The 27,440-nt window shown below is 37.2% G+C and overlaps 1 protein-coding gene across 7 annotated transcripts in view; it reads left to right on the forward strand.

Moving 5' to 3' along the window:
* Window positions 1-27,440, forward strand: part of CDK14 (cyclin dependent kinase 14) — a 346,858-nt gene that overhangs the window by 169,824 nt on the left and 149,594 nt on the right. For all 7 annotated transcript variants that reach the window (XM_071428970.1, XM_071428969.1, XM_071428973.1 and 4 more), the window contains 2 exons: window positions 10,736-10,856; window positions 21,933-22,026. In XM_071428970.1, the coding sequence (XP_071285071.1) occupies window positions 10,736-10,856; window positions 21,933-22,026 (215 nt within the window). The remainder of the gene's footprint in view (window positions 1-10,735; window positions 10,857-21,932; window positions 22,027-27,440) is intronic.

Raw genomic sequence — 27,440 nt, forward strand, 5'->3', positions numbered from 1 at the left:
CTTTGCTTCTTTCTGTTACAGTAGTTACAGGGAAAAAAATACTATAGAAAAAGGTACTGCTCATGGTAAAGCTTTTGAGTATAGGCCTCCAGGTAGCTCCCATAGTACTCTCTATCTTTTCTTTCTTGGTCTGACTATGATTTTGTTATATGTTTTTTTATTTACGAGAACATACTGTATTATATAGTGAGAAAATTATGCCAACTTTTAAAATTATTTTAATGTCATTAGTGTGTTGATAGTTATGCAGATTTATTTTACACAGGAAGCAATCAGCTATGTAGATATTAAAGGTTAACTGGGAAAGGTGTGGATTAAAGAAGAAAAAATTCATCATCAGTCAGAACAAAAAATATTGATGTGCAAATTTTAATGTGAACAGAACTGGCAGTTCATTAATAGAAATGTGCCTTTGACACATGGTTTAACGTGGTCTGAAATAATTCCATAATTGAGATTGCATTTTAAGGAAACGATGGCTCTGTAATTTATAATGTCATTTGTTTTGTCCCAGACAGTTTAAAACCTTACTTTTCTGCAACACAGTCGCTTTTTAGCTAGGTAATTCTTAATGTATGCATGAATTTTTTTATTCTTTCTGAAAGACATAGTGCTGGTTGTATTAATATATTCATAGATGCATAATTTGTCCTGATATAAATTAAAATCATGCTTGCAGGGCTACCTGCATTAAGATGAGAGTTTCCCCTGCATCAGTTAGCCCTGATGATAGCCAGAAGTGATCAGGCAGTGCTTGTCTTAGCAGTGCTTAACACTTCTCCAGTAACTTCCATTTCCAAAAACTATACAAATAAGTGATAGCTCCAAGTAATTACTCTTATGCATATTACAAATAATCATACTTTGCTTGACCTTTTGGTCTTATAATTTGAAAGACCAAAGCTAAAAAACTTAAAAGTGGGAGAATCAGGAACGAGCAGCTTTATGCCTTGGTGATGTGGGAAAATTAACAGTGGCTTTGCATGAAGAGAAAATGGTGCTGAGTAATTTTTGAATTACCTGGTAGGGAAAATGGCAGGTTAGAGGTTCACCTGGTTAAAGGTCCTCAAGTTCTTCTCCAAAGTTGGTTGTATCACCTTTGGCTTTTCTGGTTCATAATATGTCAAATTGTACAGCAAATATTTAGTGTAGTCATTGGAAATAAGGTAGCAGGAGATTTTCAGATGTAATCTCTTTTATTCCCACCCACATCCATGAATTTATTCATATCCTTCTTATTGCAGCAATTTTTAAGTCAGTTGGGCATCAAATTTACTTGCTTTTGGGACTATATTTGCTTTTAAGCATATGTCATTGCAATGTTTTTAAGTTATTTCTGGACCTTCCAGCCGGCTGGAAATTTGGTTCAGCTCTGATCTGTCTGTAGACCTTACAAGAAAACTAAATAAATGGAAAAAAAAAAAAAAAAGCAGATGGGGGGATAAGAAAAAAGGCAGCAGATCACTGAAATATACTTTATAAACACACATGCCTTCTCATGTAAGCTTCTTGGAATTTTGGCAATCCTTTGCCCATTCTGTCCTACAGTGCTCAGGATTATCACCAGTTTAGCTACACAGGCTGTAGGCTGTGATACCAAATGAGACATGCTTATGAGCACTAACAGTTGGTTCACACATGCAAACTTGATAGAGTAAATGGTTTCAATAAAGCATGGAATGCTTCAATAACAGCATGGCAGCAGTAGTTTGTTGGTGGTCAGAGTACTAATAGGGATCCTTTGCTTGCAATCTACAAGTAATTTTTATTGAGCATTGCATCCAGGAGTACATCCATTGTCCCCAAGGTGAATAGATAAAAGAATGGCTTGGTTTCAGTACAAACAAGTTTTCACTTGTTTTATTAGTTACAATACAGGGTTTTGCAGTTCGATTGACTGGTAGGTTACATCTGTACAGAAAGGACTAGATTGGGTTGCATAGCTCCAGCTTTGCCATTCTGGCAGTGGCATTTTAGTTTTCATTATCACTTTAGAGAAAAATGCTGCATTAGGAGCAGTTGGTATTTAACTACATATTTCCAGAATTGTACTGTTAAGGAATATCCTTAATGACCTTCTAATGTAACTTTTTTAAAAATGAAATTGTCTGCTTTCATTTCTTCTTTTGCTTTGACAAAATTGTATTAAGAACTGAATTGATGGCTCTCCAGGAATATGGATGCCTTATTACTGATGCAAAGTCAAATAATAATAATTTAGACCTAAGCATATTGGAATGTCTCTCTCATAAAAGTTTTCTTATAAGATTTGTGATTCAGATAATTTAAGATGACATATACATTAAATGAGTTTTGAGGAGCAATTCAATTGAACAGGTGAATCTGACAGTCAAGAGATTTCTGTTGTTAGATGTTGCTTTATAATATTGCTTTACAGAAGCAACAGTGCTTATACAGATTTTCTTAATGGCTTCACTCTTGAAAGCAAAGTGGAAGAAATTTTGAAAATTAGTGAAATCTTCAAGTTATTTTGTAGTTATTTTGTTATTTGTATTTAAAACAGCTTTTATATAATTGAGATTTTTTAGTTTTGCACCAGTGTCTGTTTTCAGATAATTTTTCTCTGACTTAAGCCTGTGCCGTCAAATGTGGCTTTAGATGCTGTGGGTGTTATCCAGTACATGAATGTATGTACCAAAGTGATACCGCATGCAAAATGTGCTTTGGAAGAACTCCAAGACAGTGTTTTACCTACTAAGGGAATACGTAAGTTCTGAGATATCACATTGTAGCAATGACAAAAGTCAGATAAATATTTGTCTTATCTATAAATAGTCTGGCTGGGGTACTGGAAGCAGCCTGGATTAAGCTCCATGAGCTCTAGAGAAGTTTGTGCCAGGCAGGGCAGCTGTGGTTTGTGAGCTGAGGGTGGATGGGGGACCAGATGCAGCTGCATTCTGCAGACAAGGGATGTGCTCAGGTGACACCTTGGCTGGAAAAGGAGGCCATCAAGCCCACTTGCACTGGCTCTGCAGTACAGGGCCAAGGATCTGGTGGATACTAGCCAATGGAATTGTGGCATTTGTACATTAGTCAGACCTTGTGTTGTAAGAGTTGGTGGTTTCAGCACCCATGGGGTGACAGTTTTTCAAATTTACAGATTCTACTCCTGCAGGGTAATGTCAAATGGCAGCGAGGTTTGATTTATAAACAAAATACTTGTTAGATCTGCTTTTCAAAAATATTGTTTGTCTATAGATATTGTTTAAATACTTACTTTTCAATGTAGCCCTGTTCTTTTTAAACTATTTATCCTAGACAAATTCAAGTACATTTTCAGCTACTTGATGAGGCTTTAATAGCTGACCATGACTTGAGATAGGCCCTGCATCAAAGTTGTCCAGATATTTAACAGCTAGATAGGACATGATGGATCAGCAAAACTGATCCCACTGGCATAAATCTCTCCATCAATAACATCACAGTAGCCATGCTGCTGTTGCTGCCTTTTGTCCAGCACTGCAGGGTTCACTTCAGTGAGTTGTGGACCCCTTCAGTAGGTGGAGAGAGCAGTGCCTGGCATCACCTAGCACTGCCAGTGCTGTATGGTCAATTAAGAAACAAAATTACCTGAGGGTAAGCAACTGGGATTAGATATTCAAACATGAAACTGTCAGTGAAACCTAGCTTTTGTGTTTCTATGTGGATGACTGTGAGTCACCACAGTAGCACCAAATTGTGCTTATTAAACAGTTCTTCAGCTGCCAGGTTTAATACAACAGGAAACTAAAAGAACTTGAATGGTACTGATGCCCTGTATAAAATTGAGTTGCCTCTGGTATGTGTTCAGTTCTCTTTGCACCTGGGTAGAGGGGAAGGCAGTTTGTCTATGTGATGATTTTCTAAAAGAGATAAGTCTTGGAGAGCCTGTTTATTTCTTTACTGCTATGTTGTATTTAACCTGTCTCATGCCATACAAATGATAGGATACAAATACCTATCAAATGATAAGTTATCCAGGTACCAGTTGGAAAGGGTTGGTTCATTTTTTCTTGAATGCCAGATGGAGTCATCCAGAAATGACCCTTGCTCTCCTGCTTTTAGTTATAAATGTAGAGATCACAGTAAATTGTTAGCTTCAAACACAATAGCCTGCAGTAGCTTGTTAGCTTCTGTGTTTGGTGCTTGATGGACTGTTATACTTCACCAAATGGGGCATCCATAGCTCTCAATTTGTCTCCATACAGCACTGTTCTCCTGAATATCTTTTGGTTTTTTTTGGTCTTTTCTCATTCCTTTGATTTGTTAATGGAAAATCCTAATGGTGATGAAACATTTATACCTCAAAACTGTGTGAAAGTGGTCTGTACCTTTCTTGTCTTCAGCAAGTTCATTGGTCATGTCTTAAAATTCAACATGTAAATTATTATTTTTGCACAAATAATTGTCCGGTATGGATTAGGCTCATTCATTCATAGCTGCTTCCTTGTTTTTTCTCTTTTCTCCAGGAATATTAAAATACCCTGAGATGTATTAGCTCTCATTTTCAGTGAGGAATTATTTTCTGCCTGTTTGTCCTTCTAGAACTTCCTCCCTGCACTCTGCAGATCTTTCCAATTTAAAACCATCTGTTCAGCAATTGTTAACTCTTTGCTTCAAACCTAATAACTTCACTGTGAAATGAGTAATTCTGACATTTTCACTTACAGCCTTATTAGCACAGTGGCGTGTTCCTACTGGGGCGTTTATAGAAGTAGAGGATATCATCTTCTTGTAGACTTTTTATGAAACAACAAATTTTTAAGTAAAAGTCCGGAATCTGGAAAGCAAGATTTAAATCAACCACCTGTTGGGGCTATTGTGAGCATGTATACCATGTCCATAAGGAATCCAGGTCTCTTCTGTAATGCAGAAATTATCTTTGATATGAAATTGCTTGCTGTCCTTAAGTGCTGCTAGCTTTTACATTTATGTGAAAGTTTATAATGTTGATGCAGTTTGTTTCCTTTTTTTTTTGCTACCCACACTGTTACTTTTCTACCTCCAGACTAGTATAGGCACTTTGAACATATTCATGCTGACCTAGAATGCCATTGGGGTAGATATATATTCCTGGTGTTAAAAGTGAAGTGTATATTTCTTTTGTATTTCTGTACCACTTTTTGCACATACCCAATTTTTAGTATGCTTTTTTTCTGCTTATAGACAAGGAATAAATTTTTCAGTCATGGTACATGTTCAAAATAAGTGTGCCTTTTTTCAAAACATATTGGAAATTATTTATAAGTATTTTAAAGCAAAGAAATAAACAGCTTTACAGCTATGATAGCTCTCAAACAAATTAACCAAAAGGATCTTATAATATACAACCAAGATCTGAGCTCTTTCTCGTATCCCTTTTTTTCTATTCCCTATGATCCTTTGGGAGGCACAGGGGGCAGAGGAGAGAGGTTATGAAAAGATGATGCTGGATTTGTTGGAAAGGGGCAAACACTTTTCACGAGTGCTAGGGTCATTCATTCTGGTAGCAGGAAATGTATTTCTGTGTCTCCCCATTCTGTAACTTGTGTTTGTCAACTGACAGTTGAGTCCTATTCACAGACTGGAATAATTATCATCTGTGTTACTGTAAGTGATTGTCTGAAGACTTACATGAGATAAGACTTGCGGGGGAAAATAATCTTTTATTTCAACAGCTGATAACAGCTGGAAAAACCAGATAGGCTGAGAGGCACACATGCCTTTTGTCTTACTTACTTCTCTCTCTCCCTTGAAAACTGACTCCTGCACTCCAGTTTGGAAGACTAGTCATTGCTCAAGTGCATTTTGGGAATACTAATTTGAGATCCTAATTAGTCTTTCTCTGATTGTGAGTAACTTTTATAAATGAACAGCACTATCATAAGCTAATGGCTATATTAGGACCAGGACATAGGATGTTGTAGGTAATTTATCTTACTTGAGAGGAATTTAACTCAGATGCTCTGGTAAAGCTTCGTGTTGGAGACAGATGCATTCAGATAAACAGCAGAGGGACCTAAAGGCTGCAGGACACTTGATTGCCAAGAACTGGCTTCTGTGTTAGAGTGCTGACCACTTCATTGAAGCAGTGTCAGTGTCTTCATCCATTTTATTTTTTATTTTTTATTGCCACTCAAATATTCACTGAATAAATGTGCTTCTGTTGGAAAACAAGCAGCTGAGTAAATAGGTTAAGCTGACAGTTCATGATCTACAACAGAATACATTAGCAAAATTTTAATATTATTACTGACTCATAGTTGCAGTTCAATAAGCCATTTACCTCAAACTAAGTAATTGTTAAATAAACAAAACAGGAAGCTATAAAAGGAAGCACATAAAGAAGCTGAATCAAGGAAAAGCAACAAGAAAAACACCTTATTTTTTAGTATGCTTGCTAGAGCCTTTTTAAATATATCTAAATCAAAATAATAAGCTGCTCAACACTTTTAAGGTATAATAGAAAGGGAAGCCATGCACATGGCTGCTAAGCCTTTGTTTTTGCAGACATGACTGGTTTTCTCATTTGCGGAGTCATATTTGCTGTGAACAAAGGCTTCTGATTGTCATATGAGGTTGACTAGGAAGCTATGCTGCAGCTAGAGAGGTATCAAATATTAATATTTGTGCTCATGTAGCCAAAGGTATATGTTTTGGATAGGTCTCAAGTCTTGGATGTAGCTACAGCCTCTTGTAAAAGCCAAATACAATTTTAAAGTTACAGTGATAAATCAGTGCAATATGTTTTGTCAATAGCTGATCCTAGGTCAAATCAGATACATCCTCTAAGATACAGCCAGATGAAGCAGAGACAATTGTGTTTACCAAGCAAGAAAATTTCTTCTTAAAAAAATAAAAAAGGGGTTTTTTTTAAGTTCAGAGTAGGAGGCAGCAGGGGATTTTCTGTGTTAAAGACATAAACATACATAGGCATAGATCATTCACTCTGTATTTTAAATACCATGCTTCCCAGGATATCCTGAGCTGTTGTTTAGTGAATGAGTTAAAATTAATTGTGGTTTGTGCCACAGAGCAGCTAGATGATGTTGTGCAAGCCTTGCAGTATGTAATGCATAGAACAGTTTCTTCTTTCATTTTGGGTAAATAATGGTCATAAGAAGTCAGTGCCTGGAGAACATTAAACAGTGTCTGTCCTTCCCATAATTACACACTAGTTCCCCAGTGGGTCTGACATGACCTTAATTTTAATAACTGGGCCTTATCCTTGGATTCCTTCTCTCAAAATAGGGCTGCAACAGCAGGGCATGTGTTGACCTTTTATCTTTTGTAAGACACAGGAATCAGAGGGGAGTTCTCTGCTTGTCAGGAACTCCTTCCTTCACCTTCCCAGGCTGAAAGAGTGCTCAGGCAGCAATATGTAAATATTGTGTGCTCACTTCATGATCTGCCACTTACCTTTTGGCTTTTATGTACATGGGCCATTAAGGTTTGAAGTTTTGATGATCCCCTATAAGCTCTGGTTTTTTAAAATGAGATTGTCATTCTTCCTGTAGTGTAACCATGGAAACAGACAGGGAACCCTTAAAGAAAGTGATCGAACCTGCTGTGCTAATTAATCCTACCCTTCAGTTTTCTTTCAGTTGAAGGATGTGCTTAAATAAATTTTGCATGAGTAAGCATATTTGGATATGCAAAGGGGTATAAAATATGTAGCAAGTTTTCTTGTAGAAGGATATCTGGAAAAACCCTGGTAACTGTCATCTATTTGTATGTGGACCATCAAAACAATAAATGTAGTATCTTGGTGTTTCACATATATATTTTGAAAGAATTCTCTTTAGATTGTAAATATATCTGAAAGATGAGTATTTTTTCCATATCTCATGTGTGATGAGACACATTTGCATTAATTTTGAGTGAAAGTGTTCATTATTGCTAAATGCATTCTTTATGCAGAGCAGAGAATTATTCAGAAAAAGCAGAGGCTGCTCCCTCCCTGTGAGAAAGCAGCTCCTCTGAGGCATTAGCCTGATTCAGGTCCTGTCAGTCCTGCACAAGGGAGTGAGTGAGTGACTGACTGAAAGGTGTGACTGTGCCAGATTTTCCCTTCCAGATTTTAGCTTTTGTAAATATTTTGCTTGGTTGTTCACTCCTGCTTTCCATTTTCCCATTTACTTTCCAAAGCAGTGTATGTGGCCAACTAGGAAACCAATTGGCCCCAACTTAAAACATGTAGCCTGTACTCATAAGCCTTTTGTTATGGTTTAACTCAAACTGGAACACCTCTTAACCTGGTGGTGCTGTCTGATACCAATGTAGGGCCTCAGCTTGCTTTTACAAATTAAGATTTTGTTCAAATATTTCTCAATTCCATTAATGATTCTCTCATAACTGAGAAACCAGGTGCAGTGGCCAACCTCAAATGAAACTTTCACAGTGTTTGGGGAGTGAAGAATGGATTAAAGAAAAACATTTCGTTGTCCAACAGGCTGGTACTCACCCAGAAGGGCCATTCTTTGAAAATAAGACAGATTTTCATTAACCTGGAATGGATTAGAGGTGGAGAAGATCTAGAAGCAGTATATTGAGGAAACAGCATGGGTAGCATTCCCAGCAGGAGGGGAGGACTGGTTCCAGGCTGAAGAGTTGCAGGAGAGGAGGAAAGGTGTGCTTGGGCTGACTGTAACTCCTGCAGAGCTGCATCCTCGTCAGTAAAGTGGAGGAAGCCAGCTGGGAACTGTGATTATGGTGTTATTATTTGCAACATGATTTCTGGTATGAAAAGTCAGGTACTCATTTCTCTCTACATGGGAGATTTCTGGAATGTGTGGATCAATTTGTGCCATGAAAATTTGAGTTTGTCATCCCACAAGCGCTATAGTTTTTTGATAGTTTTGCCCAAAATGCATGATGTGGCTTCTTAAAGAGGCCTTTCACCCTGCTTGGTTATGCCTCTTTTCCTATGAAAGCTTGGTAGAAGATAAGAATTTGCCAACAAATTCAGTATTCCTCAGACAAGACTAATGGGGAGGGCACAGGAAGGCAAAAAGGATGGAATCATTCACCATCCAGACTTCTCAAATCCTTTCATAATTTTTATATTGCTTAGTAGTAGTAGGTCCATATCCACAAGTGCAGGGAATACTGTTTCAGTTTAGTCCCATGGGATATAGATGCACAGAAACTCAGGCTTGTTAATGGTTCTGTGTGCCAGGAATAAGAACTGCTCACCAGTTAGAGTTGCTGGTGGTTTCTGGTTTCGTAGAAGCAAAAACCTTACTCTGGAGGCAGAGACACTGTGGAACACATGATGTGACCTCTCCTCTGGCCTCTTTGGGGCTGTAGCTGGCCAACCCTGGATTGTCTTTGTAAGCCAAATTGCTCATCAAGCTGATGGATGGGTGCACCAAACCTTAAAGAAGTGGAGGTCTGCAAATTTAAAAAATAGGTATTCATGTTTCAAATGTAATTTTTAAAAGAATGGATCATAGCATACAATTCATATTATTCCCCTACCCTGGTCTAATTGCTATAATCAGCTGATAATGCAATCTGCTGGCAAGATTGGCCATCATTGCTATGGAGATGTATTCACTGACAGTAAATGTTCATAAATAGCTTTTCTAGTGTATTAAGGAGAAAGGGGCAAAGGACTCTCTTCTGCACACTTTCGGGAATTCTTATGTTGTTTATTCCTTTCTGAGCGTATGACTTTGTTTCTTTGTTTCTGTAAGACGTAAACCATGACCTTCTCTTATAGTAATTCCATTTCTTTTCTGAAAGGAAAATCAGTAGTTCAGGAAGACACAAAAAAACACCCAGTACTGCCTTCTCCTGATTTTCATTACTTGTGCATGTCCAGTGTTCCCAGCAAGGAAGTGGACGTTCTCATGGCAATAGCTAGGATCAGATAATTTGGAAAAAGCATTTGCAGGCCCATGATAGGAAGAGTCACCTTAGCCCTGAAGATCTTTTTCCATTTTCTGGAGGAGAGAGTCCTCTGTAGGAGAAACATACTTGTAAACTTCTTGGTTTAGCATATGATGATCTCTGTTTTACATAGATTGTGTAGTAATGTGAATTATTTTAAATGACTGACAGGCTTAAAATACAATTATTGTAACTATTATATCTTTAGTAGGCCACAGACTTTATTGAAATGGTTTCTAAAATTGGAGCACTGCCAATATGCAATTCTTGAGAGTGAGGAATTTTTCACATACCATTTTCTGCTGTATTGCTGCAATTTTAATATTTATTTAAATGGTAATGTGTAAGTGTGTCTACAGCTTTCAAACGTAAACTTGAATAAGCTGGCTGGGCTTTGCAGTGCAAGCTGTTGAAGGTTTCCTAGGCTTCCCTAAGAAGCCAAATCTCATCTGTGGCATCGTTTGTCTGGGAGTTTCCTTTTCATTTTCTTTTTCTAAATAACACTGAAATGGAAGACTATTCATGCCTCAGGATGAGCAGTTAATGGCAATTAAAATCTTTGTATATTTGTCTTTTATTTAGGTATACTACAGTATATCTTTGCATCTCCCCTGGGCCTATGGTTGTCATTATAAAAAGCATATTTTATTATCCTTTCATAATATTCACAGCTCTGTTTAACCAGGTACTTAATGATAGAAGCTACCATTAAGTAAAGTACTGCAGTTCTAGAAGAAAAACACTCTTGCAACATGCCTGTCATGGTACATGATAGGTGCTCATATATCCTTTTAGATTGTAACTGTACAGCAAACTATTTCTTTGCTTAGTTTTTATTAATTTATTTGTGTTTACCCCACAGGTCTTGCAAGAGCTAAATCAGTTCCTAGTCATACATATTCCAATGAAGTGGTAACCCTATGGTACAGGCCTCCAGACGTCCTTCTGGGATCAACAGAATATTCCACCTGCCTTGACATGTGGTAAGTGTAGATGAGAAGACTCCATGCAGATGCTTTAGCTCTTGGTTTTTTTAGACATGTAAACCAAGTATGTAGTGGGATCATTGGTGCAGGTAGAAAAATGTATGTGTAGTGATAAGTGTGGTTCATGCAGTATCTCCTGAAGGAACCCCCTCCTGCCACCCCACTGGCTGGCAGCTGCTACCAGCTGTTGACACAGAATTCTCAGAATCACTCGGCTGTAAGAGACCTTAAAGATCATCGAGTCCAACCCATGCCCTAACACCTCAACTAAACCATGGCACTGGGTGCCACATCCAGTCTTTTTTTAAACACAGCCAGGGATGGTGACTCCACCACCTCCCTGGGCAGACCATTCCAGTACTTTATGACTCTTTCTGTGAAAAACTTTTTCCTTATATCCAACCTATATTTCCCTTGATGCAGCTTAAAACTGTGTCCCCTGGTTCTGTCAGTTGCTACCTGAAAAAGAGACCAACCCCCTCCTGACTACAGCCACCTTTCAGGCAGTTGTAGAGAGTGACAAGGTCACCTCTGAGTCTCCTTTTCTCCAGGCTGAACACCCCCAGCTCCCTCAGTCGTTCCTCACAGGGTTTGTGTTCCAAGCCCCTCACCAGCCTCATTGCCTCCTCTGGACGCGCTCAAGCATCTCAACGTCCCTCCTCAACTGAGGGGCCAGAACTGGACACAGCACTCCAGGTGTGGCCTCACCAGTGCCAAGTACAGGGGAAGAATGACCTCCCTGCTCCTGCTGGCCACACTGTCCCTAATACAGGCCAGGATGCCATTGGTGCTTTGCAAGAGACTGAAGTCTGACTTGTGTAGCCTTAATGTGGTACTTTCCTATGATATGACACTTGTTTTGCAAAAGATTGACTTTCATCATGCTCACTTGTAGCAAGGAGAAAACCAGAATTCTCTGGTTGTGAGCATAAAACCTCAGTTCTTAATCTACTGTATTTGGTAGCAGTAAATATTGTTGAATAGTTTTCTTTCAAACCTACAGATTTTATTTAGTCCTGCAGGTTTAGAAGAGTAGTTTGATTTGTACAATATATATATATCACCTTGCTCATTTTTGATTACATCATTTAGTTCTGTGTTGAACAAGGAAGGTGGGTTTTTTTAGATTATTAAAAACCAAGTGGGAAGTCCTTCATTTATTCTGTAGGTTTTGAGGTGATAGGATCTCTGTAATCTGTACAAATTCTGAAATATGAAAAGAAATCCTCTTTCTTACAAAGACAAGAAGATGCTCAGGAATATGTTTGGGTTTTGTTTTGTTTGGTTGGTTGTTTGCTTTGAGGTTTTTTTTAGGTTGGTTGGTTAGTTTTGTTTTGGTTTTTTTAATGCATGTTTGACTTTTTAAACCTTATTAATTTGAGAGAAAATTACACATCTCATTCATTTGAGAAAAAATTATACTGAGGAATTTTCAGAAAAATGTAGTAATTATTTTGCAGTTCATGGAAATATCTTTCTTTAATATACACAAACCAAAGATACACTAATGATTATATTAAAATCTAGAGGTAACTGGAAGAAGGTTAAAAGCACCTTATGTCTTCATGTGGTGTGTGAATAATATTTTTAAGGTAATCTTGCAGTGTAATATTGAAACAGAAGACCTAGCAGGAAAATTTTTTGGCTGGGAAAGGGAACTAAATATGAGGTTGTATTTAGTCCTGTAGTTGAAATCAGAGATTATGGGATGAAAACAGGTTTTCCTGAAAATCTTGACCCCTGGGGGCATGATTTAGAAATCACAGGATTGTTTCGTGTGAAGAGGTTATAGAATAGAAATACTAGAGTATCTAACACTGGAGTGAGTGGTAATTATAATTGGGCCCTGGCTGCTGCAGTTCCCTGAGGTCTAAGGGAAGGTGAAGCAAGGGGTAAGAAAGGGACAGTGAGAAAACTCCAAATGTGACCACTGTGATATTACAAGTGTGCCAGAGAGGCAAAGGCAGCATCTTCTGTATCAATTCCCTGGTTTTCCTCAGACCATTCTCCACTTCACAGGTCTGAAATAATTTCCTTCTGCGTCTCAGTTTCTCATCTATCCTAAAACTGTCCCGATGCCCTAAGCACCAGGTTCAACCTGGTATCTTCACAGCTTGCATGCAACCTCTGCGGCCCATCTGCTCCTGATGTTCTACAATCACCTCTTTTCCAAGTAATGCCTCAGATGCCCTCAGCAAGAAGCTCAGCTTGCTTGGGGTGAGGCAAGACAACTGACTCAGAGGATGGAGATAGCTGGGAGAGATAAACAGGCCTTTCTGCTCACCTTCTCATAGCTGCCTCTACATTTGTTCAGTTCTTGAGTCACGTGTATTTGTGTGTCTGCACACACGAGTCAGCTTGTCAATTACAGAGAATATGCAGAAACTGCTAAAGAAAAATGTTAATGCTTTAATAGGGCAAACTGCTCAAAAAAGTACTTTAAAATGCTTTCTTTTAGTTAAAAGCAATATTTTTTAACTTTAAAATATTTTTTAAACTTTTCCCACTGTGAAACTGAACAAAGGATTTTAAAACATTTTTATTGTTGCTGAAAATTTTTCCACAAACAAAAATGGTTTTCTTCAAAGTTCAATAACTTGTCAAAAATAGATCTTTTAAAATTCCCCCCAATGATGATTTTAGTAAAATTAGAAGTCCAATCAAAATATGTGCTGTTCCTGTAATAAAGATTAAGTCACGTAGCTAATTAAAAGCATTTAAAAGTTACTACACCTGCAGACTGAGCATGTCCTTCAAAATAATATGTTTATATGCAAATTACATGGGCAGCAGGAATGATCAAGGAAGGACTTTAAATGCTACTTCAGCAATCCAGATCATTATTTTGTTTTCTGACAAAAATGACTCAAGTATTGGGGAAGAACACAATAGTTACATCTTCAATGACATCAAGAAATTATGTTCTCATGCACAGAGCATTTTGTGGAGGCCTAAAAAAAATCCAGGTGCTCAGGGGTCAGAGGTGGTGTGTTCTCTTTCAAATAAAAGACAATGTCAAATTCCTCTTGTACTCAATTTGTAGCCCTTACAATATTTTTCTGCCCTGTAGAAAGTGAGGGACTGTGAAGGGCTTAGGAAAAAGGGACATAGTAATAGAGTTTCTTTCACATGGCAGCAATTCATTCAGGGGCTCAGCCTCTGCCACATCAGAAATCAGATGAGAGCAAATGTGTTCTGTGTGTGACAGAAGAGCTTTAGATTTTTACTTCTATGCTTTTCTGGCTTGTGTGAGACAGCACTTCCAGTTTGATGGTGAGAGGTGTAGCTGCCTGCTAAGGTCACTTGTGCTTACTTGGCACATCTGACAGGGAGCTCTGCTGGGCAGCCTTGGGGCTGTGCTCACACAATGGTTGTACAGAGCTGAGCCATAATTACTTTAAAGCCATTTAGTGGCTTCCCAGAGTGGGAGGAAGGGAGATGTGGAGAAACCTATCTACCATCAGATTCCAAGATAATTTGGTAATTTGTTATCAAAAGTGTGTTTGTAGCATTAGCATTTTTATGCAATTACCGGCATTATGTCCTTATGGCAGATAGTGTGTGCTCTCCTGTGTCGTTGTTGATGATCTACATGATGACAAAACTAGGCAGCCACTTCACTAAATATTTAAATAATGTTAAGGTAGAAAGCACAGCTGTTTCCTCTATTTAGAGGAAAGAAAAAAAAATAAGGTCGCAGGGCTTTTTCTATAGCCATGATAAATGACATTTCATGGTGGCTCCCCGGGAACAGAAAAGTGAGGCTCCCACAGAGTGGAAGACCAGCTGCATGAAAAAGGAGTCCAAATATTAACCACTGGACAGTGGCTGGGAAGCAGGTGGCAGAGGCTGCAGGCTATTTTTACACTTCATTTGCTGGTGTAGAGAATTAGAATAGTAACTAAAAGCTAATGATCCACATGCAATGTTACATTCTCCTGCATTATTTTTAAATAGCCACTGGCATTAAAATAATATTAATGAAGATGTACATGCAATAGTGCTGTCAGGCTGGTGATGGAAATCAGTGTGTCAGGCTTTGTGATTTACTGCTGACAGCATTTGATACAGCAGCATTATATGAATGTATTATACTACCCACAACTGCATCAAAGAGTTGTGATAACCTTTGATATAGCTTTTTTTTTTTTTTTTTCCCCTTGATGAGGACTTACTAGTGGCTAGGAAAATGGTTTTGCATTGCCTCTGGTGTAACTTGTCCTAATCCTTGAATTTTACAGTCCTTTGAAAGTCAATGCAAGGAAAATAGGCTTCAACACATAAATGGTTTATGGATTACTAAAACCCATATATAAGTAACACAGAAACATAGGGGAAAAAATCCCTAAATTAACCTATTCTATTTGTTCCTTACAGGAAGAATATAATATTAGTAAATGAAGCAATTTAAAGAGGCTATTAAATCAATTTGATTCTGGTAATGCATGCACTGCTGCTACATCTGGGTTGCTTACATCAAGAAGTCACTAGGGATATTTTATTTTGAAGTGCAGCTGTCTTTAAACTGTGTTTGCTAACAGCTGGCAATTTTTTTTGCATATTCTGTTGTTTTGTTTATAAAAAAAATACACTCTGAGTCACAGTACCTAAGCAGCAATGGGCTGGGATATATTTTAAATTCACATTTATTAACTAGCATCAGCTCTGTTTAGTATTGCAGAAGAAATAAATAAGAATCTAGGCCAGTAAAATGTTACAAAATTGCTTCTTAAATCACCCTTGTTTAACTTTGTTACATCTAGGTTGTTATACATGATTTCAAATCTGAGCTTAATTTAGGGAACCCTGTTCATATGGAGTTTTTCTATCCTGTTATTAGAAAAATAAATGGTTTGTGGGAACACACCACTTTTCACACATAGCCTGCTAAGAGTGTGGATTTGAGTGCTCACTACAATTCCATGCATGCTTTCATGAATATTTGACCCATGAAGATCTGCAACCGTAATTAAGACATTCATTTCATAAAAATGGATTTTGTCTTAGACACAAATGCACCAAATTATGGTTTTTACACAGGGGACATTACAAAGCCATTTTTATCCTGTTTTTGTTGTAAATGGTTTGCAGTGAGAGAAATGTGAGAGCAGTAGTCCCAGTATGCCCTGAAGAAATACTTTTTGGGGCCTGAGAGAGAAAACAGCATAGGGCAAATTAGTTCTTTTGCCCTTGATGTTCCTCAGGATTATGACTTCCACTCCAAAGAAATGCTAATGTGTAGGATTAGGGTATTAGGATAGTATTGCAGTAACTGTAAAAGTATTGGTAATTAAATTTCTCTCACTGTCAGTGAGTTCTTCTAAAGTTTTATCAGCTGAATTAGCCTTTGACTGGAAAATTCTGTAGGCTCAGATTCATAGATATGCTGTGTGTGAAGAAGTGAGGAAGTGTCTGGGTCTGTAGTTATGGGAAGCACATTTCAGTTCTGAATGCTGAAATCTGAAAACCACTTTTATCCATTTGCAACATCAGATTTGCTGTTACTTTTTCATTTGTAGAAATATCTTTCATGTGTGTAAGGAAAGCACATTATGAAAGTTATCTGGATGCAGAAAAGAAAACCAGGAAGTACATGTTCAACAACAAAGTGTCTCCAGGCAAAATGTTGCTCAAGTTTGAGGAGTATTTTATTTTCTTGAGCTTATTTTGACTCTGCTTTTATAGAACAAGTGAGTCCAATAGAAAGAATCCCACAAGAAGGGATCATGTACATTTTAATCCTTCATGAATATAGTATTTCTTAATATAGAAACTGAGTATTACTACAAAGCAAAAAAAAATTCTGGAGCTTTTATATCTAGGTATTCAGTGACACATGCAAGAACATGACCACTCTATTCTCTTGTAATTACAATTAGTTCAAGTCTGACTGTAAAGAAATACCTTGAGTTATCAAGTAAATTAGTTATTATTCATTGCATATACTGCCTGCATGAATTTTAATGTTTTTTGTTGTCATGAAAGGGAAATTTTGGTTCACTCATTACGTCTGATGTGACAACTGCTGTTTGCCTTATTGCCACTGTATTTTTATCAGACTGTATCATCCATTAGATGTTATTTCTTATAAATCAAAGAAAGACAAATTCCAACCAACATTAACAGACATCTTCATGAAAGACAAATTCAACTAACTTCAGCTTTTGTAGGTATGCCAGCAGTCTGCTGCAGTAGAAATAAATCAGATCTTTGTCAGTTAAGGAGAAAAAGTCCCTTGCTTTACATTCCTTTCCCCCAAAATTTGTTTTCATCATTGTGTTCATAAGAAGGATGATAAAGAAACATGACCTTTTTTCCTTGAATAAATCAGACAAGATAAAAATCTCTTTGCCCTTACAACATGTATATTACTAGGATTTTATGGAAGATGCTACAGTATTACGTCTTGGTGACAAATCCATAAAAAGTAAAGCAGCAGGATTTTGAAGGGGAGTGTGTGTAGGTTTTGTGAGGTTTTGTTTGTGTTTTTATTTGTTTGTCTGTTTGCTTTTAAATTCTGATATATTTAACATTACAAACAGTGTGTAGTTTGGGAAGCTTGAATGAAAACTCTGTAGTTCCTTTGAATTTCAGAAATCTCACTAGGTATTACTGAAAGGAATTACTTGGCTTTCATAAAATGCCTTCCCCCTGTGAAGCCAAGCTCTGCTCACAGAAAACAGGTTTAATGACTAGATAAAAATATTATGTGAAGACCCAGCATAGGTTTTCACTGCAAAGATCATGCTGAATATTATCACCTGCACTGAGCCTGCTACAAAGGAGATCTGTTCAAAGCAGAATATTCAACACTTTAAAGCATATGTAGTAAGAATATGGGGTTTCTATATACTTGATTTAAGTATAAACTAAAACTTGGTTTGGAAACCGCTCCTCTTTCTGGAGTGTGTCTGTACTTTCTTTTATGGCTCCATCAAGAAAAGTTATAATATTAACTGAAGGAACCTTCCCTTTATATTGTGCTTTACCAAAGCTGTTATGCTTCTTTTTGTTTGTTTTACAGTATTCAAGTACAGATTTGCTGGAGATTCTTGTAGCAGTAGTAAGAATCTTTGTTACACAGAGACAGGAATGTGAATCCCTAACCAAACACATAAGACCAATCCACCTAGTAAGGAAGTTAATTTTAAGGGAATACCCTTCTGAATTATAAAAGTTGTGCAGAAAAAAAATCAAAACAAAAACAACAACAAAAAAAGAAGGTTTCTGAGGGGTTCGACTTCCTTTTTACAGGCTCATTTACTATGTCAGTTCAAATGCAAGAGAAGACATTCAGCTGTGCTAGTAACTCTTACTCTGTAAGGCTGTACAGTGACAGCCAGAGTCCCAGGAAATTAGGCAGGACAATAGAAGAGCAATATTAGATGGCATGGCCATGTATAGGTCTCATCAATATATCAATAGGTTTAGTCATGCTTTTTGTCATCAGAGAGTAAACCACCCATTTCAGCATTATATGGCTGTCACTTTTACTTTGCAAATTTATCCTATGCCATTGCATTGGAAAGATCTCTGAACAGCATTGCAGCATTTGGCTTATTTATCCAAACTCAGAAGTCCTACAAAGAGAGTAGGAAAACCCCAACTGAATACACCAAAATTTGTTAAAGTAATTTTCTTTTGTCAAAAATTATTTATATGTGCTTCCTGAAAATGTCATTGTAGGCTGAATGTGCACAAATTTACCTAAATAACATATCCTTGAAAATGCATGCACCTTATAGCCTCTATTTCATATTTTAAGTAATCTTTGGGTGATTGAAACTAGAGCTGGGACTGGTGTATGAGATCATCCTGTCCACTCTACTGTTAATGCAAGTCTGTTTCCTGAAGAATATTCTTAAGTATTTCAGCTTGTCTAGTTTTACATGACTGTAACTGGCCTTCAAGTCCATTGGGAGGCTGGGATATAGCACAATTATTAATTGTATTTCCCTAACACTCACCCTAAAATTTCTATTTCCTAAAGGCATTCTGCTCTTTCTAGTTACACTATTTTGGACCTACCTAGCATTCTGGGAACCATTAAAATCCTAAGCAGTTCTTCCCTGTCCTTCGTTTTGCATAATTTTAAATACAGAGTCATCACATTCTCCCTTGCCCCTTGAGTTTTCTTGTAGCAAAGGATGACATAATTTTCTTAATTTTTTCCTCAAGACCCAGTTTTTCTGACATTATAATGGCTTTTGCTTTGTTCAAAAGCATCTCTAAACTGTTTAAAGTTTGTGAGATCTACAAAAACAAGACAAAATTTCAAGGCAGAGGTGTTGTTTATTTTCTCATTTGCAGTGTGCGCACTTACAGTTTGCAATGCAGGGATCCTATTACAGACTCAAGTTCCTACTTACTGTGATCCTAAAATTCACCAATACCACTATGACATCTAAAATACCATCCAGCCTTCTTCAAGCCTTTATGTGCTGTTAGGGCTTTCTAGGTCTTACCTATCCATTTCCTAGTTCAATGGCATACTTTTTCTGTATTACTATTTTCCTTTTTTTTTAAGTATTAATTTAAACTTCTCTTTTTATTGACTTACTCGTCAATGTGCTGAACACCATAACCTTTGAAACCAATCATAACCTTAATTTTCAAGTGGGTTGAAGAGAACAGCAGTCTTCCAGCTCAACTCTTGAAGGTTGCTTATAATTTCTCTCCCCAATGATTATAATACCCTTTTGATTTTGTATTAGGTGTTTGTTTAATTCCAGTACTCTTTTATTTCAGCTTATCACTAAATGGAATTCTAGGCTGCACAAAAGTCGAAGACATATGATAGGATATAGGATATATATAATAGGGTTCTTCTTTCCCAGCAGGAAAATTGTCTTCAGTTTTGCTTGTTGTTCTTGGTTTTATGGGTTTTGGTTTTGCTTATGCTTGTATCAGAACCAGTAAAAGTGGACAAATTTATGATGTAAAACAAACCAAAATTTGGCAAAATCTTCCTGCTGTCCTTACCACATTTCTTTTCAAACAGCTAGATGAAGATTTGTATATGCTCTCAAGTGATATGCTGGTTTACTCAAATGCCTGTTTTCTGGTTGCAAGAATAGAACTGTGATCCTCTTTTCTTTAGTCTAAGTTCAATTGTTTTATTGCTCATCTTGAATAAATGGCTCCTGGGTAAAATCTCAGATTTTGCCTTGCCTGAGATGCTGGTACTGTTAATAAGCATTTGACAAAGATATATTGTGCCTATCTGTGCCTAATGAAGCACTAACTAGACTAAATGATGAATGGCAGTTTAATCAATTCAGTTCATTTAGTAACCAGCAGAAGCATATGGAACATAAATTTTAACCTCTCTTTTATAAACACCTGATTTATTCTAAAATTTGCCTGCAACTGTGCTTTCTTAAAGTCTTCTTCCACTTTTTAATGCCATGAGAAGCTTTACTTAGTATATCTAAGCTCTGGGTCGTAGAATAAGAAAATGGTGATGTATATTTAATTTTCTTCTTCAAAAATTTGACTATCAACCCTCATTGTCCCAGAAAGTAAAATTGTTTCATTATTGGGTATTTGTCAAAGCCTGAGAAATGAGTAAAGCACAGGTCATTTACTGATACTTTTAGTTAAGTGGTATCTGTAAGTACTCAGCTCCAGTCTTAACGAAAATACTCAACCTGTTTTCATTAAGTTGTTTCATTCCAGAACCACTTCCTCACCAATATATGCACACAAATCCTAAAATTAAATGCTGCTTTCTGAATGCATCATCATGATGCATAAGCAATGAAAAAGTATGTAATTACTACATTCCAAATAATTTACTTCCAAAAACAAAGTTAAATTAGAGGTTATTGCTGGGATTTTTCTGATACAGAAACAAAACTCTCAATTTTATGGGGAGGTGGTGCCGTAGTTAGTGTTGCAAATTCTTAGTTCATTTTGATATATGTTTTGGGGATTTAAACATATTATTACTTTGAGTGAAGAGTGTTTTTGTGTGGTTGCTTACACAGACATGGTTGTACAGCATGCGTGGGTGTTTGCATATGAAAGTTGTAGAAAAATATATGCAGAAAAATGCAGTTGAAGAAGTTGAAGTATTAATCAAATTCTGCATCCTATTGATAACCAAAAGGGAAGTTTCCTCTTAAAATTATTTTTACTGAGGGAACAAGCAACTCTTGAGCTGTTTTCATCTGGAAAAGATACAAGTGCAAGTTTGTAATTTGCTTTCCTTTTGAGATGCCGAAGTTCACAGTTTATCTGGAATTTGAGATGGAGTCACAGAAGGTTTCCTCAACCTTTGAGAATGCATTCTTTGTGCTGTAGTTAGTGTGCCTCAGATATTTTTACTGACTGATTTCCCAGTACTTCTGCCACTGTCTGAACTCAGTGGGATGAGGGGGACTTGTGTGAAGTAACTTGTGTGGGAAACCAAGGACAGGAACTGTAAAGGAGGTGGCTGCTATGAGGAGAGGAAGGAGCCCATGGAGGACCATGCAGGACCATTGCAGGACCTCTCAGCCAGAGCTTCTAGGGAATGGGGTCAGTAGCTGTGGGCTTTGAGCTTCTTTCAGTTCTGCTGGAAGAGGGGAGAAGAAAATCCAAGCAAGTACATCCCCAAAGCATTTGGGTGGTAGTTAAGTTGAGTGGCTGTGAGCAGCCAGATGCCCTTTTTCATTTTACTCACCTTTTCCCAGATTCTCCTCCTTCTGCTAAGTGTCCTTCCATATCCTGGGTCTGTCCCCATTCAGCTTCTCCCAAGGATGCTCTCACTGCCATTCCCACATCCCCAGAGTTTCTTTGGGAGCATGACTATTATGCTTGGGAAGCACTAATACACAAATCAGCAGCTGTGCCTTTATTGGTCTCAACACTCACCAACCATATTCCTGCTACCTCTACACATTTCTTCAAACACCTGAGAAGTGTTCATTTCTATACACTGGTTCTAGCAAAAGCACATGTCTGTCCTTCCACCTGGCATCAATTAAAAAAAAAAATTTAAACACTGGTAAAGGATATAAAAATATTGTTGTTGGCTTTTTGGTCTATAAGAAATCCTTCTAACCTTGCCTTTATTTTTTCCTTCTGTAGGGGAGTGGGTTGTATCTTTGTAGAAATGATTCAAGGGGTCGCTGCTTTTCCGGGAATGAAAGACATTCAAGATCAACTTGAAAGGATATTTCTGGTGAGTTCTTTATTGATGAAGCAAGATTACAAAGGATCAATTAATAAATGTTCACATATTTCTTTGTGTTAGGAATTAAATTACTGATAGAGTCAAGGATTAGAAGCCCAGTCCACAAGCTGCATACAGTTTACTTGATATATTTTGTGTAAAAAGTTCTGTTTCTAATTTAATAACTTTTTCACCTTTTTTTTTTTTAACAAAGATGTTTATGCAATTGTGGAAAAGCTTTCCAAATGTAAGGTAATGGAAATCCACACAGTTTGTCATCTTCACTTTGCAGAGGACAGCTCTGGATGGGTTTATTGATCTTCTACTAATATTGTAGTGTTAATGCCAACTATTTTTTGTTATTTAGATGTATAAAGGAAAAGCAAGATAGGAAGTAGGTGAGAAACAGAATAGGAATTTTGAAATCATGCTTATACTCAGATTCAGCAGGGGTCCTTGACTACTGCTTCTGCAGCCTGGTTAGGGCCTTCATGTGGGTTGCTCAAAGGCACTGATGACACATCTACATTGGCAGTGAAATAAAAGGTAATTTGTCTCAAGAATAATGATAATTTTTACATTTTTCTACACTGGGTTGTGGTTTTCTTTGTTTGCTTGGGATTTTATTTTCTTTTGCTCTTTCTTCTGTTGTGCTCTGGGTCTGACCAGAGCAAAATAAAAGGGTTTGACCCTAACAAAAGGTTCAGGAACAGCTTTTCTTGACCCCAATAAAGGTTTATATCTACTCTATGCCCCACTGGGAGCTGTGCTGTTGTGGAGTGGGTTTGTTCAGGGAAGGCCCTGCTGACCAGAGTGACTCCTGGAATGCTGGGTGGTCATCAGGGAAAGTATCATAGGAGCAGCATTTACCCCTAATGTGTCAATCTCTGCCTTGCTTCTGACCATAAATTTAGAAGGGAAACGTGAACATACCCTTGCTTTCAAAGGTTATTTTGACAGTAGTCATTTATTTCAAATGCAGAGTATTTATTTGGTATTCTTTCTTGGTCCATGGGGAGAGGAAGAAAGTCTTTCATAATATGTTTAAAAAATTTACATTCTTCACTTTATTCAGCCTTGCTTGCACTATATCTCTTTTGTTGGGACATCACAGAATTTAGCAAATGCTTTTAGGAATGACTCATAAAAAGTATCTCTCTAAAACAAGGCCTTACTTGATTGTGATATAAATATAACTCATTTTCTGCAAAATATTTGGTTTTTCCACTCTGTTGGCTAATACCCTGAAAATTTTGTGCGGTGAAAGAATAGCTATGCTGCAACATGGACTGGGAGCAGCAGTTCTGAGCAGTTCCTGTGACGTGTCTCATTGCTTTGTTTGTTTGCCAGCTTGTGTATTTTAAGCTAGCAACTTCTGAGCCAGTTTCTGGCTTTTGCTTTTTAAACTAATTGTGCTTTTCATTTATTAATTTGAAATTTTCTCCTTATTTATAGAACATGAAATTTTGAAAGTATTAATTCCTCCTTGGGGTTTTATCTCATTTATTGCAGTAAAATCTTATTGACTGCTTTTGCTGTTGAAATTGAGGGCACTTGTAACAGCAGAAATCAGGTTCTTCCTTTAGTGGGGCCTTATTTGCAATTTATTGTATGAGATTGTAAGATACGGTGTAAAAAGTGATAGTGATGGGTGTATCATATAAATCTATTTTTGTATGTCTTCTGTAAACCTTTTCTATAGTTCTATTTTTTCTCTATCCTCACAACTATTTGAATGAAAAAATGCCAAGATTAATGCAATCTAGGATGAATTTTTAGGGCTGCCAAATTTTGTTTTTAAACTGCAATTGCAAATACTGGGAACAGTGTTGAAATAACAAGTGATAATTTATTGATACTCTTTCTTTAATTTGATCTTTTGCTAACCATCAAATAAATAAATAAAATTTTGGTCAGGATGTTTTATGGTCCATGGCAAATCAGAGTTAATTTTAAATCCCAATTAATTAGGCTTTCTAATGGTAGTATCTAGTTATCATTAGCTAAATAGTTTCAATGGGTGCCCTTCCTAATGTACTCTAAGCATCACTGAGGCTCAAAGTTATCTATTTAAAAGTTATAAACCAGAGGATTATTCTTGTTTGGTTTTGTATTTGAACAGAGGGATTAAATTCATTAATTCTCCAGTGAATCATAGATAGTAGGGTAGTTAATAGCACTGAAGGACAAAATCAATCTGTTGTTATTTGGTTGTTTTACCAGATAACCAATATGATTGACTCCCACACAGTGAGCACTTACACAGCTGTGAAAGAAACACATCAGCCATAAAAAGACTTTTGCAGAAAGAGTTCCCAAAGTTCACGTTTTCAGCATCCACCAGTGACAATTTTCTTTTAACAGAGGCCTCTCTTCTGAAAATGGTGGAAGGCACAGTCCACCTTCACTCTGATCCAGTAATCCCTTTGTTCACACCTTGTACACAACTTGGAACAAAAAGGAACATTAATCTTTGTCATGTCTGCTGTTGCTAGTCATAGCTACATGTCCTTAGCGTGTTAGGAGCCAGGTTGCAGCTCTTAGGGAATTGGTTACATTGTAGTAGGAAAACTGGAAAAATGTAAGAAATAGTGGCCAAGAAAAGTGAATAAAATTTAACATGAATAACAGTTTAAAAATCTTAAATGGCTGTTTGATTTCCTATTGTTTAGTGGCCATTATTATGTAAATGAAATTAAAATACATTTTATGTATGTTGTTTTAGCAATTATGAAGTTGAAGTCAGAGAGATTGTCTAAATGTTTTTGTGTATCTCTATTGCTGGCTTCTTCACATATCTACATAGCAAAAATAGATGCAACACAACACACCACATTTGTTTCTTCCTCATTATGAATGGTGTTTATTTACATTTAATAACAGCTTAATTAAGTGATTGTTTATAGTAGATTGAGAACAGTGGTTGATCTTTCAGTTTTGTTTAAGGACTTTTCTCTTTAAGCTTGTCTCTCCTGACTTCTATTGATTCAATTTGGGGGTTTTTAAATGGTAATATACCCTGATTCTCTATTTCTGTTACAGCAGCTGTTTTTAATAAGCGTACTCAGGTTCTATTACAACCACAGGCCTCAGTAAAATAGCAAGGGTTTATGCACAGGATGTATTCTCAGAATCAGACCAGCACTTGGAGATGTTGATGAATAAGCAGCTGCAAGTTGTTATTGTTACACTTTGGATCTGATAATGCAAATTCTTTTTTCTGCCTAAAATTAAAAGTGTTGATAAGCTCTTTTAAAAAAACTGTGCTTTCCAAATGGAACTCACATGTATAAGTAGGTTGCTTTTGCAGAGAGGTTTAACAGTGAATAAAGTGCCTTAATGCAGAGGTGTTTTGGTTTAATCAGTATATTATTACATTTTCAATCCTGCTTTTCTCCTGCATGTTGAAACTGGGGTTACTTTCTGGGTTGAAATGTGTCAGAAAATAAGAGAGGAAAGTGTAGTATCATAGAATTAAATCATAAAATCATTAAGGTTGAGTCTAACCTTTGATTGAATACCACCTTGTCAACTAAACAAAATCATTAAATTCCATGTCCAGTCATTTTCTGAACCCTTCCAGGGATGGTAACTCCAGAACCTCCCTGGATAGCCAGTTCCAATGCTTGACAACAATTTCAGTGAAGAAATTCTTGCTGATGTCCAGCCTGAACCTCCTTGGGCACAGCTTGAGGCCATTTCCTTTTGCTCTGTTGCTGGTTTTTGTTATTACAGCCCGTAAGAGCTAACAAGTCTCTTGCCTCAAAGGATTAAACTAATGATGTGTCATCATCATTTCCTGCAAACTTTTTGCATTGCCATTCTCTGACACAATCAGCTTGGGTTTTTGCTGCAAGGTGCTAAGTCTGGTGGACTGAAGACATGAAGTGGTAATCTTAGCACTCCTACGTACTCTTGCAATACGTGCACAAGACAGGATGAAACTTTGATCAAGTGCACATTGAGCAGCAAAATCATGAGAATAGGAAAAATGTGAGGCAATGTGTTGATTCAAAATAAAATTACACAAAATTGGGAAATAGCATTTGGCTTCTGATAAGGAATAGCTAAGATCTTTATCAGTAGTTTATTCCTGTTCATCATTTGTTAGCATACATATCTCTATATGCAAACTTTGAGGTTTTCACATCAAGGAGAATGTGCCATTGTAAATATAAAATTTAATTATGTCTAGATGTTCAAGCTGCACCAAATGCCTTCAAGTTAGTGCCGTACCATGGAAAAATTGACAGCTCCTTGGATCTGGTGATGATCAGTATGAATTAGTTGAGTGTTAAAGCTGATTACACTGAGCAGCCTGCAGTATGCTTGTGCATGCCACACTGGAGATGATAGCAACTCGGTTACAGCTCTGATTTTTATATAAGCATGTGCTTTTATACTTGCTGCTCTTAACAGATTCAAAACAGACCAGAGTTGAATCTCTTGTGTTAGCTAAATTTTTCTTTGGCAGAGATTTATTTTTATTAAGTTGGAAGGTATTTCTGTCTTTTCTGTCTTACAGGAGCTTTCTGAGAGCCACAATTGATCAAAGTGAATTTTTCTCCCAGGCTCTGAAGCCTTCCCCATAAGGGAATAATCTGTGCATTGCCTGAACTTTAGCCTTGGTGCCACTACACTGCAAATTAGATTTCACTGCAGGAATAATGTACAAAGAGTTCTCCTGGTACTTTGTAGCTCTCTGCACAGGCAGGACAATGGCTTTTAAAGGCTGGTTTGTCTGAAAATGGGCATTCTCTGTGCAACCATGGTTGTGGGAAGCATGTGCACCACAGCAGCATCACACTGCAGGTAGGGTGTCACAGCAGGAGTGGGAAGTGACAGCCAGAGCTTCTCTATTTCCTGACACACATATTGAACAAGCTGAGGACTCCTCTCTGATATTGGATGCTGTTGCTCTGTTGGGTACCATAACACACAGTACTAAAAAGTAATTAAAAGGGAACAGTATGCATTGAGCCCAGCAGCCTGATCTGCCAAAGGGCAACACGAGAAACGCCAGCTTTCCACTTGGAGCTGTGCAGCAAAACACAAGAGTTTGCCATTTCAGATAGCTATGGAAAATGACATTTTCATTTCAATGGGAATGGAAGTGTTTCTCCCATTATTGAAGATTTTAAAGGCTAGCAATATTATTTTTATACATATTTGCACACATACTTGTGATATATGACTACAAGCCTGAATGCAAGCCAGTAGTGTTTCCTCCACATCTGATGTTAACAGGCATTTGTGAAGCTGCAAAGCTTTATCCCTGTGGTTCTGTATCTGAAGGTTTGCTTCATGTCACTGACATCCTCTGAAGCCTGGGATAATGCTTTTGAGAGCTTTTAAGCTTATGATGGACCCAAAGAAAATGTGCTTTCTGGTACATTGTATTAGTAGCATCTTTTGGGAAGCTA

The sequence above is a fragment of the Agelaius tricolor genome, unplaced genomic scaffold, assembly GCF_023055355.1.
Source record: "Agelaius tricolor isolate 1412-34295 unplaced genomic scaffold, bAgeTri1.0.p SCAF_6, whole genome shotgun sequence".
NCBI classification, from domain to species: Eukaryota; Metazoa; Chordata; class Aves; order Passeriformes; family Icteridae; genus Agelaius; species Agelaius tricolor.